The sequence below is a fragment of the Grampus griseus genome (assembly GCF_964374135.1).
Source record: "Grampus griseus genome assembly, chromosome: 18".
In the NCBI taxonomy this organism is placed as follows: Eukaryota; Metazoa; Chordata; class Mammalia; order Artiodactyla; family Delphinidae; genus Grampus; species Grampus griseus.
The window spans coordinates 56,568,591-56,587,515 of NC_139012.1; the positions used below are offsets into that span (position 1 = coordinate 56,568,591).

Below are 18,925 nucleotides of genomic sequence, written 5' to 3' on the forward strand. Positions count from 1 at the left end.
ATCCTTAAGCTGTCTTGGTATCAGGCCTAGGAGCTGCCTAGGCCCAGAGTATAAAAACGTGTACTCATTTATCCCAGTAGTTTGAGGACAGGTAGGGGTTTGGAAGGAGAAACTGAGGGTGAGAAAGTCAGGGAAGGAAAGGGATATGGCTGGTTATATTGCAATATGATGGAATATTAATGTTAATGGAGATTCATCAATCAAAAAGTTTTTGACTTTTTTGAAAGGATAAAATATACGGGAAAGGCCACAGAGAGTGAAATGTGTGTCTGTTGGCTCATTTAAATAGGAGACAGAAATGCAAAGATAATTCCTACAAGGCTTTTTAAAAAAATAGTTAGAAAAGACAACTAGGGTTTCTAACGTTCATGGAAGAATCAGTTTACATGAAAAACAAACTTTTGGTTACCAAAGGGGAAGCGGGGAGAGGGATAAATTGGGAGTATGGGACTAACAGATGCACAGTACCATATATAAAATAGATAAACAGCAAGGATTTTAAAAAAGAATACGCTTAAAAACATTCACTTAGATCTGTAGGAGCTTGTGAATCAGGTTCCTGCCACTAATCACACCCCAGGGCTACAAGGTGCTACGCACCTTCCTCTACCTGGTTACCCACCAGGTAACCGCCAACTTTGCACCATGACAAAACACATAAGAACACACTAATAGGGACTTTCCCTGGCGGTCCAGTGGTTAAGACTTTGCCTTCCAATGCAGGGGGTATGGGTTCAATCCTTAGTCGGGGAGCTAAGATCCCACATGCCTTGCGGCCAAAAAAACCAAAACATAAAACAGAAGGAATATTGTAACAAATTCAATAAAGATTTTTTTAAAAAATAGTCCACATCAAAATAAAAAAAGAACATACTAATAAAAATGTTAAACTACCGATTTTAAAGCTAGTCATAATTTAAAAGGTACCCTCACTGAAAAAATACCAGTGACAAATATCTCCCTGGTTCTTTTTATCTTGCTGGGAGTGAATGGGGCAGTTTTTTCTTTTCTCACCTCCTGTCAGCTGACGCACAAATGCCAATGACTGCATGGTGCAGACAGTGATATAAATGAGTGAAGTGGGCCTAGATGGAGGGAGGGCAACAGGAGCACGACTCAGTGATATTCATAGTACGTACCAGGAACTTACTAACCTAGTATAGTGCTTGACACATACCAGGTACATATTGTTGAATAAATGAAAGCACATTTCCTAATGTGAGGTATTATCAATACATTTATATTTTTACCAGTGTAATAAATTAAAATATTGTTTCTCTGATTAGTGAAGCTGAATATTTCATTTATTTATATTTCTTCTCTTTTAACTATTTGTTTCAAGCCCTTTGCCAATTTTTCTAGAGTTGCCCTTTTCTTATTAATTTGTAAGGCTTCTTTGTGAAATTAAGCCTTTGCCCATTATTTTTGAGGCAAATAGTTTCTCCTAGACTATCACTTACTTGTAACGTAGTTCATTACGTCATCTATCATAGGTTTTTTTCTGTAGTCAAATCTGTATTTTTTTTCTTATGGCTTCTAAGTTGTGTATATAGCGTAGAAAGGAGTTTTACCACAAAATTATAAAAGCATTCTTCATTACATTCTAATTGTGCTGAATTAGTACAATTTGTCAAATTATCTGTCCTTTTGACACTGATTGAACACTGATTGAACAAATACCTTTATCAATAGCTAAAGTCCTAAATACTAAATTCCCATATACCCATGGGTCTATTTGTAGACTCTCTCCCATTCACTAAGTTTATTTATTACAATGCCAATAACACTTTGTTATTACTACCATACCTATGTTGTATACGATACCTGGTACAAGCTTCTCCCTGTCCCTTCAGTTTTTCAGGTTTGTCTATTTTTTTTTCCTATTTTCTCTTTAAAAATGTTTTAGCAAATTTCACAAAAGGTCCTGTTTAATTTATATATAAATAAGAGTGGAATTATCTTTACAATGTTGATTTTTTCCCCTTCTATAGTAAATAGATGATCTACATTTAATATTTTCATTTTATTTTAGGTATTTTATTTTATGTATAGGTCTATTAGGCTTACACTCACCTCTTTTACAGTGTGCATGATTATTGTAAATGAAATTTTTCTTTCAATTATATTTTATAATGAGCTTTTGATGGTGTGTCTGATGGTGCAAAGACAGAAGTGTTTGCATATTGATTTTAGATTCATTCATGATAGTCAAATTATTTGTATTAGTTCTAATAATTTTTTAGTTGATTTCCTTGAGAGGTTTTAGGTGAGCAATCAGAGGCACTTATATCTCTTCCTTTCCAATATTTAAATTCTTTCTTTGTTAGAAATAGAAACTCTCTCTAATTTTCTATCTAAAAATCAGTATCAGTGATAAATAGCAAATGCCCTTCTTATCCTGTTCCAGACTTTACTGAGAAAGTTACCTTCTTCTTCTGTTTTCAAACCAACTGGGCCTATTGTCTTTTTTAGGTGAGATCAAACTACATTTTCCCTTCCATTTAGAGTTTTTATTCTATTCAGGTTTCAAGTCTAATAGCATATATTTTCCTAGGAAATAAATGAGGAAATCTGGGTTAAAAAAAATTAACAGAAGTAGGACATAGTATTTCTCTTCTCGAATTTTGGTTATACTTCCTTTCTTATCCTTGGAGTTCTTCCTTATTCCTTACTCAGACAAGTCAAAAGTTTATCTATTTTACCAGAATTTTCCAAATAAACCTAGTTTTTGGTTTAATTTAGTGATGATAAATTTTTCTATTCAACTTCATCACTTTTTCCCCTTTATTTCTTCCTCCCTTCTATTTGTATTTATTTTATGGCTATAATCTTATCTTAGTAAAATGCTTAGTTATTTTATTTCCATTTTTTCTAAAAGCTTTTAAACTTCTGCATCTTCTAAATAATTTTGTAGTCACATCCCATGGATTTTAACGTGGAATACTTGAAAATTTATATTCTCTTATCCCAAAGTAATTTGTAATTTCAGTTTTGGTTTCAAAATTTTTTATCCTAATAGTCTCCCCCCATCCTCCCAGGGAACCTGAATCTTCAATTTTTTTATTTTTTAATTGAATAATTAACACACAATATTATATTAGTTTCAGATATAAAACATAGTGACCTGATATTTTTATACATTATGAAATGATCACTGCATTAAGTCTAGTGTGGTGACAGATGGTAACCTAACAATCTTTTAAAAAGGTAATTAGAAAAAAATTTTTAAGTGGATAGACTTTAAAATTTCTTATTGCTTAATTTCTAATTTTATTACATTTTTCTTAGGAATAGTGGCTTTATAGGATTTGGGGGTATTTTTGGAACTTACTGAGAGTCTTTGAGGCCTTAGTCATGGCCAATGGTAGTTAAGTCATATTTGTAAAGAATAGGTATTTTCATAAACTAGGTACAACACTTTGTAACTATGTCTATGTTATCGTGCCAAGTCATTGTTATTCATATCCTCTATTCCTTATGAAGTTTTTTGGTTCACATGATGACCTATTAATTTCTACGGAGAATAAAGGGAAAATTTGACAAACCCATAATCTATATTACAGACTTCAGCAGTTTTTGTTTCATATATTTCAAATCTATATTGATATTTACAGTTCACATTATCTTTGGGATTACATATTTTATGTGCATAAAATATTCTTTATCCTGTTGAATGCTTTTCATCTTGCATTCAATTTTGTCTCATATTAATATTGCTACATCTGCCTTCTTTTACTAGCATTTATGGATATATGTTCCATGCGTTTGTTTTCCAACTCTTTTGTTTTATAGATATCTCTTAGAGTAGCATATAGCTAGATTTTTGCTTTTTTTTTTTTTTCTGCAATCCAGGAACTTTTTTTTAAATAAGGAAATTTAGCCTATATACCTTTTTTGTGATTGCTGTCTTGTTGCTTATAAAACTTCCACCCTCTTTTCTGCCTTTTGTTGTAATTATCAATTTTTCATTTGATTTTTTTCTTCTTACGTTTTTGTTATATATCCTATTTGTACATACAATACAATTAAACATATAATAAACACATAATTACTTATTTTTTTCTATCAATATCTGGAATTCACTAGCATTCACTCGTGCAAAAGAAATAATAATTGTTTTACTTCCTATCCTTCTCTCTCCCTTGTGCCTCTTCCATAGCACTGAAATCCTCCATGATTTTAATTTCATCATGTTGATTCTTAATAATAAAAAAGAAAAAGAAAAAAGCTAATCATATATTTGGCTATAAATGTCATTGTCTTCTTTATTCATAATTGTTCTGATATCTTACATCTTCCTCTTTCTTGGATTCCTTATTTCTTTGACCGGAGTTTATTTTGTGGCAGTTTTTTTCAGTAAAGATCTTAGAACTCACACAAAAGTGATAAAGTTGGCTGGCTGTGCAGGCAGCTTGTCTCCAGGATGGCGGGGGGGAGGGGGGGCACATATTCCCCCAGGTATAGTACATTTACCAGGAGCACTTTCCAGGCCCCAGGGTCTTTTCGTGTGTCCAAAAGTTCTTAGGCTCTACCCTTGGAGATAAAGGCCGGAGTCAGCTGGTCCCTCTCTCTTACTTCTTCCTCTGCTATCCTTGTTTGGAGTTCCTTTGTACTCTACCTTCTCCCTCCAAGCACTATGCTAGATTTCTTACATGGGTTATATTGATTAATCTTCGAGTTAGCAAATATTAGCCCCATCCCATGCTATATATGAGGAAACCTAGGCTCAATGTTAGGAGAGAGGTTAAAGTTTGAGACCAGGCAGGCAGTCTGATCCTAGATCTACCCTCCCAAGAGGAGCACTGATGGTACCAGGTTCCAGTAATGAGATACTTAAGTGAAACTATTTTGTAAAGCACCAGTCAACTTTTATCTTTAACCAACTATTAACTACATCCTGAAAAAGACAGAAGCTGTTCCTGACATCCAGGAGCTGCCCTGGCATTCACAGCTAAGCCTTGGTGTTCTCCTATTGAAAGTAATTTCACACAATATCAATATGAGAGGAGGTCACTTTATGATGGTGATGAATCATGAAAAAAAAGACCACTCCATGATATATCTGAACAAAGAAAGATACATGAATCTTGTCTAAACCACAAAAGTGACCAAACACCCCAACATTTTGGCTAATAGGAGTGACTACTGCTTATTTATCAAGTACAGTATTAATTAATTAAAAGTATCTTCCCTCCTTTTAAATAAGATTAAGATACCTGATACCTACTTTGCTGTACATCGGAAACTAACACAACATTGTTAATCAACTGTACTCCAATATAAAAAAAAGTTAAAAAAAGAGGGCTTCCCTGGTGGCGCAGTGGTTGAAAGTCCGCCTGCCTTTGCAGGGGACATGGGTTCGTGCCCCGGTCTGGGAAGATCCCACATGCCGTGGAGTGGCTGGGCCTGTGAGCCATGGCCGCTGAGCCTGCGCGTCCGGAGCCTGTGCTCCACAACGGGAGAGGCCACAGCAGTAAGAGGCCGCGTACCGCAAAAAAAAAAGATACCTGATACATAATCACTATTACCCCTGCTTCCTGATAACAACCAACCCAGAACAAAACCCTGCTTCCTCAAACCCTCTCCCGAAATCAACCCGACAGAGGCCCAAACCCAATCAGTCCTTTCTGACATCTTACTAAGGCGGCTCACAATTCCCCCGTTGTGCAGCTAGAGAATTTGGAATTTACTTCATAAGCAATGGGAAGTAATCAAGGCTTTTGGAATAGGATAGTGACATGACAAAAGCTGTGCTGTAGAAAATGAAATCTGACAAACATATAAGACAATCGAGAAAAGTGACTGTTGGCAAAGAGAGTAAGAAAGCCATTCCAGTAACTCAGAGGATGACTAGGAGACAGAAGCCATAATGCAAGTGGCATGTGATAAATACCTATATGAAGGTAGTGGCAGTGGGAATGAAAATGAGTTAACATTCACAGGACATCTGCAGGAAGAATTGATAGTGGCTAGAAATTTTAACCATCAACATGATTTAACATTCAGTAGACAGGGATTCTCTCAGATTCCTGATAAACTGTTCAGTCTCATTCTGAACAAATAGAGGATTTTTGTACCTGTAAGTTCACTTCATTGGCATAAGATAGAAAGTTACGAATAGGATGACTTTCAGTTCACCTTACTGAGATTATAAAACGTGAGGTTGGATTTAAGCCTACCATATGGATAAGGGATCAGTTTAGCCCTTAAGTGTCTTTTGGAAGCTCCCACGAAGGGCATTAGAAGTTTAGTGAGCATATTAGAAGACAAACTTGGAACCTAAGCATGCATATTCAGCAGACCTGCCTGGATCCTCCGCTCTAGGAAATTAAAACAGATGAAGATGTGCCTCCTAGGAACTAATCACACTATCATTCAAATGGAAATTAAAGAGATGCGTGGTTCCAATGGCGGAAATGAAGAAAACTTCCCAACATTACCATCGGCAGGCTGAGCTCATGGTCGTGCTTGGCAATTTAGAAATAAGAAGGTCCTACTTTGGAATGAGCTTGGTTCCAAGGGCTTTTTCAGCCAAGGTTTAAGAACTGAGCTCTTCTCCCCTGGAAATATTGGTACCTAGGAGTACAGTCCAGCCAGGAGAGCTCACAAAAGCCCATGTACCCTACAGGAAGCTTAACTGTGGAATTAATCCAGTGTCGGACCTGGGAAAGGATGTCCTTCGGGTGTGAGGAAAATCAGAGAAAGCAGACATACTTCCTCAGTTTTTCTTTTGCTTCTTGCAGGCAAAATTTAGATCTTCCTTGGAAGAATCAGAAGTCAGTTTTGCCCAAGTCTTTATCTCTGAACTGACGTACTCTATAGTCTTCTCCACAGGCCTATTCTATAGTCTTCTCCACAGGCCCCCCGTGTAGCTACAGGGCTTATCACCCCCACCCTAGCCTGATAATCCTGACCTTGTGAGTACAGCACACCTGTGAATTACTCATTATCCCTGGTCCTCCAAATCTCAAGACCAAGATTTGGCTGCATTGCTCAATATATCTGTGACTTTGAATTACTCAACCCTCCACCTGTAAAATGAAGATGATATATCCCTAACAGGGTTGATCTAAACGTTAAATGAAAAAATGTATATATGCCTAACACTGCTGACACTCCATAGGTTCTCAATAATACAGCAGCTTATTACTTTGAAATAACATTTAAAAGAGCCAAGCACTTTGTATATTTTTAAAACTATACAAATGTACAATCTATTAGATTAAATGATTATTAGATATGAGTTAAAATTGTAAATGCTTAAAATATACCCAATTCTCACCTCTCCAGCAAATCCTTAAGAGAACATTGTTTTTCCTAACACCTGCACCCAAAATGCATCTGATTCACATCTTACCCTAACCCCCATAACTCATTTCATGGGCTCAAAATTCAAATCTGTCTCGACATCCATCCAAAAACCACATGGTGAGAAAGATGACTATGACTCAAAATAAATTACCATTTAAATTTCAAATGCTGAAATTTAAATAACCTAAATCACAACATCCTTCTTTGATTATAACAAAACACACACACACACACGAAGGTTTATTAACTGTTACTTCAAATCCTCAAATCTACCAGCAATATTGACTAATTAAAAAAGCCATCCTGAAAAATCACATTTGTATTTTTATAAGTAGTAAAGAATGACAGAGTAAAATAATGGTGAAAACTATGCCAAGGTTAGAAGCCTATTTCTACCCTTCACCTTCATGCTCAAGAATCCTAGAACTGGGCTTCCCTGGTGGCGCAGTGGTTGAGAGTCCGCCTGCCAATGCAGGGGACATGGGTTCGTGCCCCAGTCCGGGAAGATCCCGCGTGCCGCAGAGCGGCTGGGCCTGTGAGCCATGGTCTCGGAGCCTGTGCTCCGCAACGGGAGAGGCCATGGCAGTGGGAAGCCCGCGTACCACAAAAAAAAAAAAAGAATCCTAGAACTAACTCTACACTGTGAAATTCGAGTCTGTCCCCAGCCAGAGTAGCAGACTTAATGCACCATTAATCTGGTCTGTTCTCAGCCGCCAATTGAAATAGTCACAGTCATTTGATTTTTAAGGAAAAGACAGTACTGCAGAAGTACATTCCAGAGGTCTTTTCATAAAAACCATCCCGTGTGCTCCATCTGCACATGCAATCTGCTTGTGTATTTTCAGCCAGCTTGCTTGGGCAGATTAATGCGTACAATTAGAAAGCAACCCCACAGGCATTCAATAAACTGCTTTCACTATTACACTCAGGAGAGTCCCTCTGGATGTCAATAAAAGCCTAGTTTTCTGCCTGTTAGCTAAATAATTGACAACACTAAAAATAATCAGAAGCAAATGAATGAAGTCAGGAACAAGGTGGTAAGAAAGAATACATTAAGATTCTCATGGTGGTGCCCCAGGATGATATCATGAGCTTTTTCTCCAGCAACTTGGATTTACAGTCTGCTCAAGTCCATGGTTGCCCTTCTCTACAGAAAACAAAACAAAACAAAGAACACCACTCCTAGTCTGCTATTTGAAACACACATATCACAGCATTGAAAGAATTCCTCATTTGTGTTTCCATTCTGTGATCCTTAGTTTGACAGCTTCAGGAGAATCTAATTTTTTGGTGAAGGGGATGGAATAGGGAACAGCCAGGTTGGTCTAGTGAAAACTTTGTGCTGTTAAAATTCTAAGAGCTCTCGGACCGCCCTGGTGGCACAGTGGTTAAGAATCTGCCTGCTAATGCAGGGGACACGGGTTTGAGCCCTGGTCCAGGAAGATCCCACATGCTGCGGAGCAACTAAGCCCATGAGCCACAACTACTGAGCCTGCACTCTAGAGCCCGCGAGCCACAACTACTGAGCCCGCGAGCCTAGAACCCATGCTCCACAACAAGAGAAGCCACCACAATGAGAAGCCCGCACACCGCAATGAAGAGTATAGCTCCTGCTCACTGCAACTAGGGAAAGCCTGCACGCAGCAACAGAGACCCAACGCAGCCAAAAATAAATAAATAAATAAAAATTAAGTGTTAAACAGCAGAAACTAACACCATTGTAAAGCAATTATACTCCAATAAAGATGTTAAAAAAATTTCTAATAGCTCTCCTATACAATTCTTCCACCATAAATTGATTCTAAGAAAATATGATAAAGGCTTGTTATAAGGATCCATCTTATACAAGAAGTTTCTTTCATATTTCTAGCTATATAATGGTCATTTATTTCATTAGCTATTGGTCTTTTAATATCAAAAGTACTTCAAAACAAAATACATTTAAAAAACACACACATATACTTCTTCTTGTGTTTCTCAATAGGCTTTAACAATCAATTTGAGATACTTCTCATTTTTAGCCAACTTCTCTTTTTCTTGGTTAACTGGGACTTTTATGATAAGCAGAAGAAAGATCAAGAGTGAACTGTGCGTGTAATTGAATTCAGCTCCACTGATAGTGTGTGAGGTGCCTGAGGGTAGAACTCTTCTTTCTTTACAGAAAAAGGATGATCTCTAGTATTCAGTAAAACACAAACTCAAAAAGCTGGAGGACTAGAAAAAAAGGTTTGATGACACAATCTCTCACATCCTTTAAAACTCCAAGAATCTCTCATCCTTCACTTTATCATGTTTAAAACTCCCCAGAGGATGGACTTGTTCCACTTCCCAGTCCTGTACCTGAGACCCCTCATTGGTAAGCAGGTCTTCCCTTTTCCAGTGTAAACAAGGATGCCACAAGATAAATACATTTGTTCTTATTGTGTCTCCAGACTACAAATGCCCCCATGGCATCTGGGGGCATTCAACTCCTCTGATTGGCCGAGAAATCAACTCTCATCCATTCTCTACCAAAGAAGGGTGGGGCAATAATACCTTAACCCTTAATCTATTGCCTGCCGCCCTGTATCTCTCTCTAAGACAGCCAACTTCTCCTGGTGTTTAGCTTCACACCAGCTTCCTTACCCCCATGTCTGCCTTAGAACAAAAGTGGGGAAAGATAACATCATTCATTAGCATTTCTACCCAACCCCATTCTATCTCCCACTCTTTTCCTGGTCTGGGTAGCGGAGGCCAGGTACCCAACTTGCTAATGGGCAAAGTGAAGTGCTGAGAAACTTCTTTTACATTCCAACCTCTGAGTCTTAAAGCAAGGAGCTGTTGCTGACAGTAGAGGCAGGAGAATCTCAGCAGAATGAGAAAACCAGAGGATGCTGTACTTGGAGGAGGGACACACTTTAGGGTGTCACATATGCTCACCCCAACATTAAAATGATCTTAAATTCTACAAATGAGGTGTAACGACGGGAATAGATAAGAGGAGGCAGTCAGTACAGTCCATCAGAAAGTGGGAGACCAATGACTAGTTCTGGTGGAACCAGAAATCTCTAAACAGTCTCTAGAAAATAAGCTGTCCAATCCCATTCAACAAGAACCTCTGTAAGAAGTTACATATCAAGTCCCCATGAAATTCAGTCACTTATATACCATTTTTTTAAATAAATTTTTTATAAGATTTTTTTTTTTTTTTTTTTTTTTTTTTTTTTTGTGGTACACAGGCCTCTCACCGCTGTGGCCTCTCCCGTTGCGGAGCACAGGCTCCGGATGCGCAGGCCCAGCAGCCATGGGTCACGGGCCCAGCCGCTCCGCGGCATGCGGGACCCTCCGGGACCGGGGCACAAACCCGTGTCCCCTGCATCGGCAGGCGGACTCCCAACCACTGCACCACCAGGGAAGCCCTTTATAAGATTTTTAAATTAAATTTATTTATTTTATTTATATTTATTTTTGGCTGCGTTGGGTCTTCGTTGCGGTACATGGGCTTCTCATGGTGGTGGCTTCTCTTGTTGCAGAGCACGGGCTCTAGGGCCGCAGGCTTCAGTAGTTGCGGCATGCGGGCTCAGTAATCGTGGCTCGCGGGCTCTAGAGCACAGACTCAGTAGTTGTGGCGCACAGGCTTAGTTGCTCCACGGCATGTGGTATCTTCCCGGACCAGGGCTCAAACCCATGTACCCTGCATTGGCAGGTGGATTCTTAACCACTGCACCACCAGGGAAGCCCTATATAAGATACTTTATTTAATCCTTACAAATGGCCGATGGGAGAGATATTACCAACCCTAATTTTTTTTAGAAAAACTAAGCTTTAAAGAGGTTTAGTAGTTTGTCCAACGTCACAGCTGGAGAATGGAGCTAGGATTTTGAACCCAAATCTGCTTGGTTTTAATTCTACCACATTTGGAATTAACCTAGGGAAAGAAATATGGTTCTTTGGCTTTGTCTATTCTTTTAAGCAGTGTGCAAGTAACCTAGCTACTTAGAGCTGAACGCAAACTTATCTTTAAAGCTTGTGTAAGAGAGTAGATTATCTACATTATAAAGCACATAGTAGTTGCCCTATACATGTTAGCTGCTGTAATTCACAAGTCATACTGGAAAAAGTACTTTGATGTATGACCACCAATTGGGAGCTTTGCTGATAATTGTGAAATTATTTCTCAATTCTTGTTTACAATAATATAAGTCCTCAGTCCATTAGGTAAATCCCTAGTTAGTTTAGATTCTGCTTGCGTACTTCTTTCAAACAACATCTTCCTTATATTGGTGTTTTGGAAGCCTTCATAATCAAAAGTAACCTGGATCACCAAAAAGCAAGCCCTCCAAGTTATTTAGAATGGGGAATTTCTCAAATTTGGCAGTATTCTTTCTAATCTGTTGACTATGAAAGAATACTTTAATGAGTATAGATATCTCCAAACTTAGAACCTCACTTCTAGAGTTCAATTACATAATTAATAGTCAACAGTCCAACACCAGATGTTTTGAATAGTTACTATCACCTAGAATTTAAAAGCACAATGAATAATATGTCTATAAAAGGTACAAAGTTCTGAAAATATAAACTTACCATTGCTGATGTTCTCTAAAAGCTTCTCTTCTGAGGTTTTCTTGAAGTCTCTCTTTCTCCTCTAGTTTACTGCTCTGAAATTTCAAGTATCAAAATGTAATCTATTAGGAAAGCTTTAAGCAGAATCATGATGTTAAAGTTACCCAAGGTCCAAAATCTTTAGGCTCAAGTGGCCTCAGTAGTCCAAAGTGGTACCTATCAGGGCTTCCAAGGTGATAACCGTCTCACAACCCATGTGCCCTACCCTGAAAGCCAGGGGCTCCAAGTTCTTTCCATGGCTCCCCTCTCCCAACTTGATTGGTATAATCACAGAATCAGTATTTCACATTTTTACCTTAGCTCAGATGATAGCAACATTTATATCTTAAGCAGTGTTTTCAAAATGTTCTAAGGAAAACATGAAATTTCCACACCAATCATGTTAAATTAAAATTATAATAATAATTTTAAATAAAATTATAAATAATGAAATAAAATTATAATAAATGATTAAATAGATGATACAAAATATGTGTATATATATTTATATAAATGGTTAAATAGTTGATACTACATATATATCTCCACATTACAATAAAGCATTCAGGAAAAGATTTTCAATAAGCCAATTCAATTCCCTTCTGACTTAGAATGAGATACTTAAAGCTGTTGAGAGACTGAACAGCAAATGTCCAAAAAACGCCATCTACTTGAATAGAAGAATCCTCTCATTTTTTAAATTAGTTGTTTGGAGAGTCTAAAGGACTTCACATTTGATATTACTGTCACCATGGCTCTGGCATATTTTAATCCAACTTAATAACCCAGAAACACTTGTGTTTTTTTTACTATGATACAACTTGCATTTTTTTTAATTTGCCTATGAAAAACAAGTAGACTTCCTAGACAACAAATTTAATGGGGAGTTGAAACAAGTTCTACAACACAGGAGAGACTTGAAGTTTTCATTGAATCCAAGGGAGAAGTCAAGCAGCTGGATTATTTGCTTTTAAAAAAAAAAAATGGACTTGTCCCTTAGGAAGACCTGTGAAAAGGGAAATAATAGAAATCGTCACTTCCAAACTCGAACGTAAGTTTAGCTCCATCTTCCAAAGAGAGGAAAAAACTGTTCATATTGTTCATTTCCATGAAAGTCTTCATTCACACAGAACTATTTACTCATCCCATTTTGAAAGGTAAAATGGATGATTTCAGTTTCAGAAAAAACATAAAGGATATTTACTACAATCCAAAGAGAACTGTAATACAATTCAATTGTAATTCAATTATAATACAAGGCAATTGGATTATTAATGAATCACAGTTGTAAGAAGCAAACTAACAGAAAGTTGTACAACTGAACAAACATGATCTCAATCTAGAAAAAAATCCTGACTCATGAAAGCAAAAGTAGTCAATTGTGATGAGTTCCCCACATCTCTGGGGGAAGAAAAGGGGGCCGGGAGGTAAAAGACAGCAGGCAAGCAAGCAGTAGGTATTGATTAAACCAGGATTAGGAATGCTACTTAGAGAACAGTGAGAAAATCACACAAGCATTTAGAGACCAGGGCTGGGTTCCTTTAGCAAGGTCAGAAATTGGAACATGGATTTTCATCTCTTCACTAATAGATTATCATTGGACTCAACTTACAAAAAGTTACTCAGTAGCTAAATTCTATCCAACAAAGGTCTGTTTATCCCTCAAGAGTTGATGGAGAAGTATTCTGCAAAATACTGGAGTATTTAAGTATTCCATACCTACCACTGTGGTAGCTGTTTTAATACACTAATCCAAATACTTAGATTTAGTCAGACTACTTATTTCTTTCCATTTAACAGTGAGTTAAGGAATCACCCAACCATACTTATACAAATACATAATATAAAAGATCTAAGAACATGAGGTCCAGAAAAAAAAATATGGAATGAATTCTAGGTCCACCATCACTGAGTGACCCTAAACAAATCATTTAATATCACTGAATCTCACGTATTCGACAAACCTTTATCAAATGCCTATTATATGCTCAGTACTATGTTCTGTTAGATGCTGGGAATAAAAGCAGAGCAGTGCCTACTCTGGAAAATTTCAGAAGCTAGCTGGGAACACAGACAAGAAAGCCATGATGGCAGTGTGTAAAATATATTAGGGAATAGAGGTTTGCAAGTATGTAATATGAATACAAAGAAAAAGCACAGAAGTGGGCAATGGGGAAATGCTTTCAACAGTTCCACAGACATTCATTCAGTGCCTTCTGTGTGGGGAGACCCCATCCTGGGTTAGGGTTAGGGTTAAGGTTAGCCAAAATTTGAATAACATTTGGAATATGGCTTCTAACCTCGGGTTCATGAATAAACTGTCTGATAGGAGTATGCTCATTTTTATGGAGCGTGAGTCCATAGCTTTCTTCAGATTTCCCTAGGGGCTGATGGCCAAATAAAAGGATAAGAACCATGGGTCTAATGAGAGGTAGAAATTCTAGATAGAGACCGATCTTAAGCAAGAACTTTCCAGGAGGAAAAGGAGGTGATGGGAGCAAGGCTACTGCACTCCACTGTATGGTTTCTTACTGCCCAGAGGCCTAGCAGAGAGGTTAAAAAGGCTGAAATAGAGGCAGCATTCAGCTTACCAAGGCTTGCATCCCAGCATGGGGTGTTTCAGCACAGCAGAGGTGTCTTCTTCTATTTCTCACAAAAGTACCATCTGTCACCAATCTGAGCACCCACAGAACTGACTGCCTGGATGAAGAATCTGTTTCTAATTTGCACAAAGGCAATGATGGGATAGTAGTGGCCCTGAATAGGAAAAGGGCATTCCTATAACATACAATATTTTCAATATAGAAAGGCACAAGAGAATATGCCAGTTCAGGAAACCCCAAGAAGCTTGTGGATAAATTCAAAGGGGTATGTAGGGAGATGCGTGGAGGACAAGGTTGAGAAAGTAGGAAGAGGCAATTAGAAAGAAATTCATATGCCAAGTAAAGGAGTTTGGACTTCATTAAAGGCAATGATGAGCCATTCTGTTATTTTAAGCAGGATAGTAAGCTGCTCACCCTGAAAGCAACACGAAGGAGAAGCTGCAGAAAGGACCACAAATATAAAAACCAATGGTGTGCTTCTCACAGTAATCCAGGCCATAAATTATGAGTCCCAAATTAAGACAACAGGGATAGAAAAGAAAGGACGAATTCTAGAAAAACGTGGGGGACAGAAATAAGAGAGTAAAAAGAAATAGTAGGAGGTAGGCTATATTAATATAGAATGAGTCAAAAAAGGGGGGAAGATTACTGGTGACTATCATTTAAGAGCATCAGAATGAATATGAGGTCAGTTTTGAACCTACTGGATTTGAGATACACTGTGGCACATCTAGAAAGGATTATCAAGCATAATCAAGCATTATCAAGTAAAATATATGGTTCTGGGATTCAAGAATATGGTCTGGAGATGTGGATTTCAGAAATCATCAGCACAAGCGAAATCCACAGACGTGGAAATGCGGGGGCTTTCACCTAAGAATATGGTGGCACAGGCACAGGGAAATGAGAGAAGATGAATGGATGGGACCTGGATAGAACATCAATAGCAGAAAAACAAGCAGAGGAAAAGGATCCGGACGAAATCCAGAGGGGTAGAATTTGAAGGACAAAATACTATTTAAATAGTTACAATATTGCAAACAGTTTAGATAACTTAGGAACTGAAGAGTCTCCACTGGGTTTTTCAACTAAGAGCTCATTAGTGATTCTTGGCTAGATAAATACCAATGAATTACTAGAGACAGAAGTCAAACTCAGCCCACCAAGAAACACGTGAAGGCGAGGACGCAAAGAAGGTAAGTTTCTAAGCTAGCTGAGCTCAGCATCACCTGGGGAACTTTGTTTAAAACAGAGATTTTTTTTTTTTTTTTTTTTTGGTTCAGGTGATTGATAAGGTGTCAGTCTACATACTGGCATGTAGGAACCCAATGGGGTAGAAAAGGCTTTCAAGAAGCTGAGCTGTGATGCTTGGGAGGGAGGAGTTGAAAGCAAACCAGAACAGAGGCACTTTGTTTTTAAGATGTGAGATTTCAGTATGATTATACCCCAAGAGAGAAAAACAGAAACAACAAGAAAGCTACAGGAGAGGGCTTCCCTGGTGGCGCAGTGGTTGAGAGTCCGCCTGCCGATGCAGGGGACACGGGTTCGTGCCCCGGTCCAGGAAGATCCCACATGGCCCGTGAGCCATGGCCGCTGAGCCTGCGCGTCCGGAGCCTGTGCTCCGCAGCGGGAGAGACCACAACAGTGAGAGGCCCACGTACCGCAAAAAAAAGAAAGCTACAGGAGAAAAGGAGGGTTAACGGATGGAGCAGCAATGTTCCCGGGGAGATGGAGGAAAGATGGGATGGGAAGCACAGGTGGGAGAATCCATCATAGCAAGAAGGGAGAGCACTTTCTTATTCCTGCTGAGATGAGACGGGGGCAGAAACAGCAAAGGAAGAGTAAGGAAACAGAAAAATATAGGTACTTCCAGCCTTGTGGTCTTTATTCACTAGAAGGTGGGAAATGAGGTCATGTGCTGAAAACGAAAGGTGACAATAAGAAGAATGTGAAAGGAGGAAGATGTCGGTAATTAGAGATGAGCCTAGACTGCAAAGGAAAGTGCTGTGCACTAGGAATTGTTAAAGACCCAGCCAGGAGGGAAGCCCAGCAATGTCGTGTGACAGGAAGAGCCAGTGTGTTTTTTCTCCAGCAACCCAGTTCATGTGGGTTTATTTTATTTAGAAATAAATTAAACCAATCCAATTCGTGTGTAAAATAAAAATCCTCTCTGCCTTCCACACAAGAGGTTGATATAACAGTAGAGTCAAATGAATTAGGGCACTTCTTCACATGTACAATTAGGTCAGGGCACCCTTCTTCACTGCTTACTGAGCGCTACCCATTGTACCAAAAGATTTGCACCTATTGTATCCTTTATATTATATTATTATACCCATTTTACGGCTAAGGAAAGTGAAACATAAAGAAGCTTACAGCTTACCTTTTTTTTTTTTTTTTTTTTTGCGGTACGCGGGCCTCTCACTGTTGTGGCCTCTCCCATTGCGGAGCACAGGCTCCAGACGCGCAGGCTCAGCGGCCATAGCTCACGGGCCCAGCCGCTCCGCGGCATGTGGGATCTTCCCGGACCGGGGCGCAAACCCGTGTCCCCTGCATCGGCAGGCGGACTCTCAACCACTGCGCCACCAGGGAAGCCCTAGCTTACCCTTTTAGTACTACATTTGCATTTCAGAGATACCATTAACATCCCAAAATTATGATATTAATTAATGGGACCCTACTGCATTCCAACAACCAGAGGCTTAATGCCCACACCAGTTCATCCACAAAGAAATACATGATGTAGGAACCATATTTCTGGGAAATACTTGAAAGTTTTGTTTTGTTCCTTGAAAGTTTTCAGAAATGGAAACTTTTCCCAGTTTATAAAAACAATATTGAAATAATTTCCTTGATGTTGAATTTTATTCCTAAAACATTCCTAAACCATTAGCCCTCGCTAGTACTTGTTTCCTAGAAATAAGCAACAAGTGTGATTTCTTAAAAACATGTATATGGGGCTTTCCTGGTGGTGCAGTGGTTAAGAATCTGCCTGCCAATGCAGGGGACATGGGTTCGAGCCCTGGTCCGGGAAGATCCCACATGCCACGGAGCAACTAAGCCCGTGCACCACAACTACTGAGCCCGCACTATAGAGCCACAACTACTAAGCCCATGAGCCACAGCTACTGAAGCCCATGCGCCTAGAGCCGTGCTCCACAACAAGAGAAGTCACCACAATGAGAAGCCCGCAAACCACAATGAAGAGTAGCCCCGCTCGCTGCAACTAGAGAAAGCCTGCGCACAGCAACAAAGACCCAACGCAGCCAAAAATTAATTAATTGATTTTTCTAAAAAAACATGTATATGGATGCATCTCTGCATCTAATATGCATACCTTGTTTTCTATGCTAATAGGAAATGAAGTAGGTACAAAGTAGTTCCTACTTCATTTTATAACATTAAAACGAACTAATGATGCTTCTCAGTGCCTACGTAATACACCGTGACCTCCAGGGCTCCAAATAACTTCATCAGCTTTATGACTTTATAGTTTACTGGAAAGAACAAGGAAAGGCTTCGTTTGCCACTCAGATCCCTAGCTGATTTCTTGCCCTTTCTGAGGTTATAATGCCCTAAGAGGTTGGGAGAATCAAATAAAAGAATTTGTAAACTATATAGCCCTATATAATATGATTTCAAACATATGAGGATCAAAGGCAGAATAAGATGAATCCAGGAGGTAGGGAGGGTCTTTGACATGGAATTGGAGATTTTTATTTTTTAAGTTTGTGGGCATTATGAAAGTCTGGAAAAAAATCAAATTATTACTCTGCCATACAGATCTCCAGGAAGAGAAATTAACACACTATAAAACCACATGAGTTGTATTAGTTTTCTATTGCTGCTATAACAACCATGAACTTAATAGCTTAAAACAACATAAATTTGTTAATAATCTTACAGTTCTGGTGGTCAGAAGTCCAAAACGGGTCTAACGGGGCTAAAATAATATATTGATGTTGAGGGAAATTGGCAGACTCCAGTACCAGTAGCAGCTGTTATGTCCACAAGGCTTTTAGGTAGCTAGCAATATAAGTCCCCTCCAAAGACTACAGCAGGGTCTTTACTTCTTTCTACCCCTACAATAAGGACTCTATTTCCAGAATCACATCTTCTGTTTGCATGCTCTGCTATCCTAAGATGTCAGTCATCTATTTGTTCAGTGTAGAAGTTAGGGGTACCATAGTTATGGTTTTGTAGCTCCTACCCATAGGTTTAGTCTCTTTTATCCAATGGCTTTTCTCTGCTTCAAGCCAACAATGGCAGACTGTCTTTCTACTTCTCTATCTCTTCATGCTCTCAATCGTCTCTCTCCCTCTTCCAAGTTAAGGACCCTTATGATAACACTAGACCCACCTGAATAATGCAGGATACACTCTCTCTACTTGAAAGTAAGTTGATTAGCAAACTTAGCTCCCCTTTGC

The 18,925-nt window shown here is 38.7% G+C and overlaps 1 protein-coding gene across 2 annotated transcripts in view; it reads right to left on the reverse strand.

The window, feature by feature from the left end:
* The window catches only part of EPSTI1 (epithelial stromal interaction 1), a 98,564-nt gene that overhangs the window by 44,614 nt on the left and 35,025 nt on the right, over window positions 1–18,925 (reverse strand). For both annotated transcript variants that reach the window (XM_082675428.1, XM_082675427.1), the window contains exon 6: window positions 11,878–11,951. In XM_082675428.1, coding sequence (XP_082531554.1) covers window positions 11,878–11,951 — 74 coding nt within the window. The remainder of the gene's footprint in view (window positions 1–11,877; window positions 11,952–18,925) is intronic.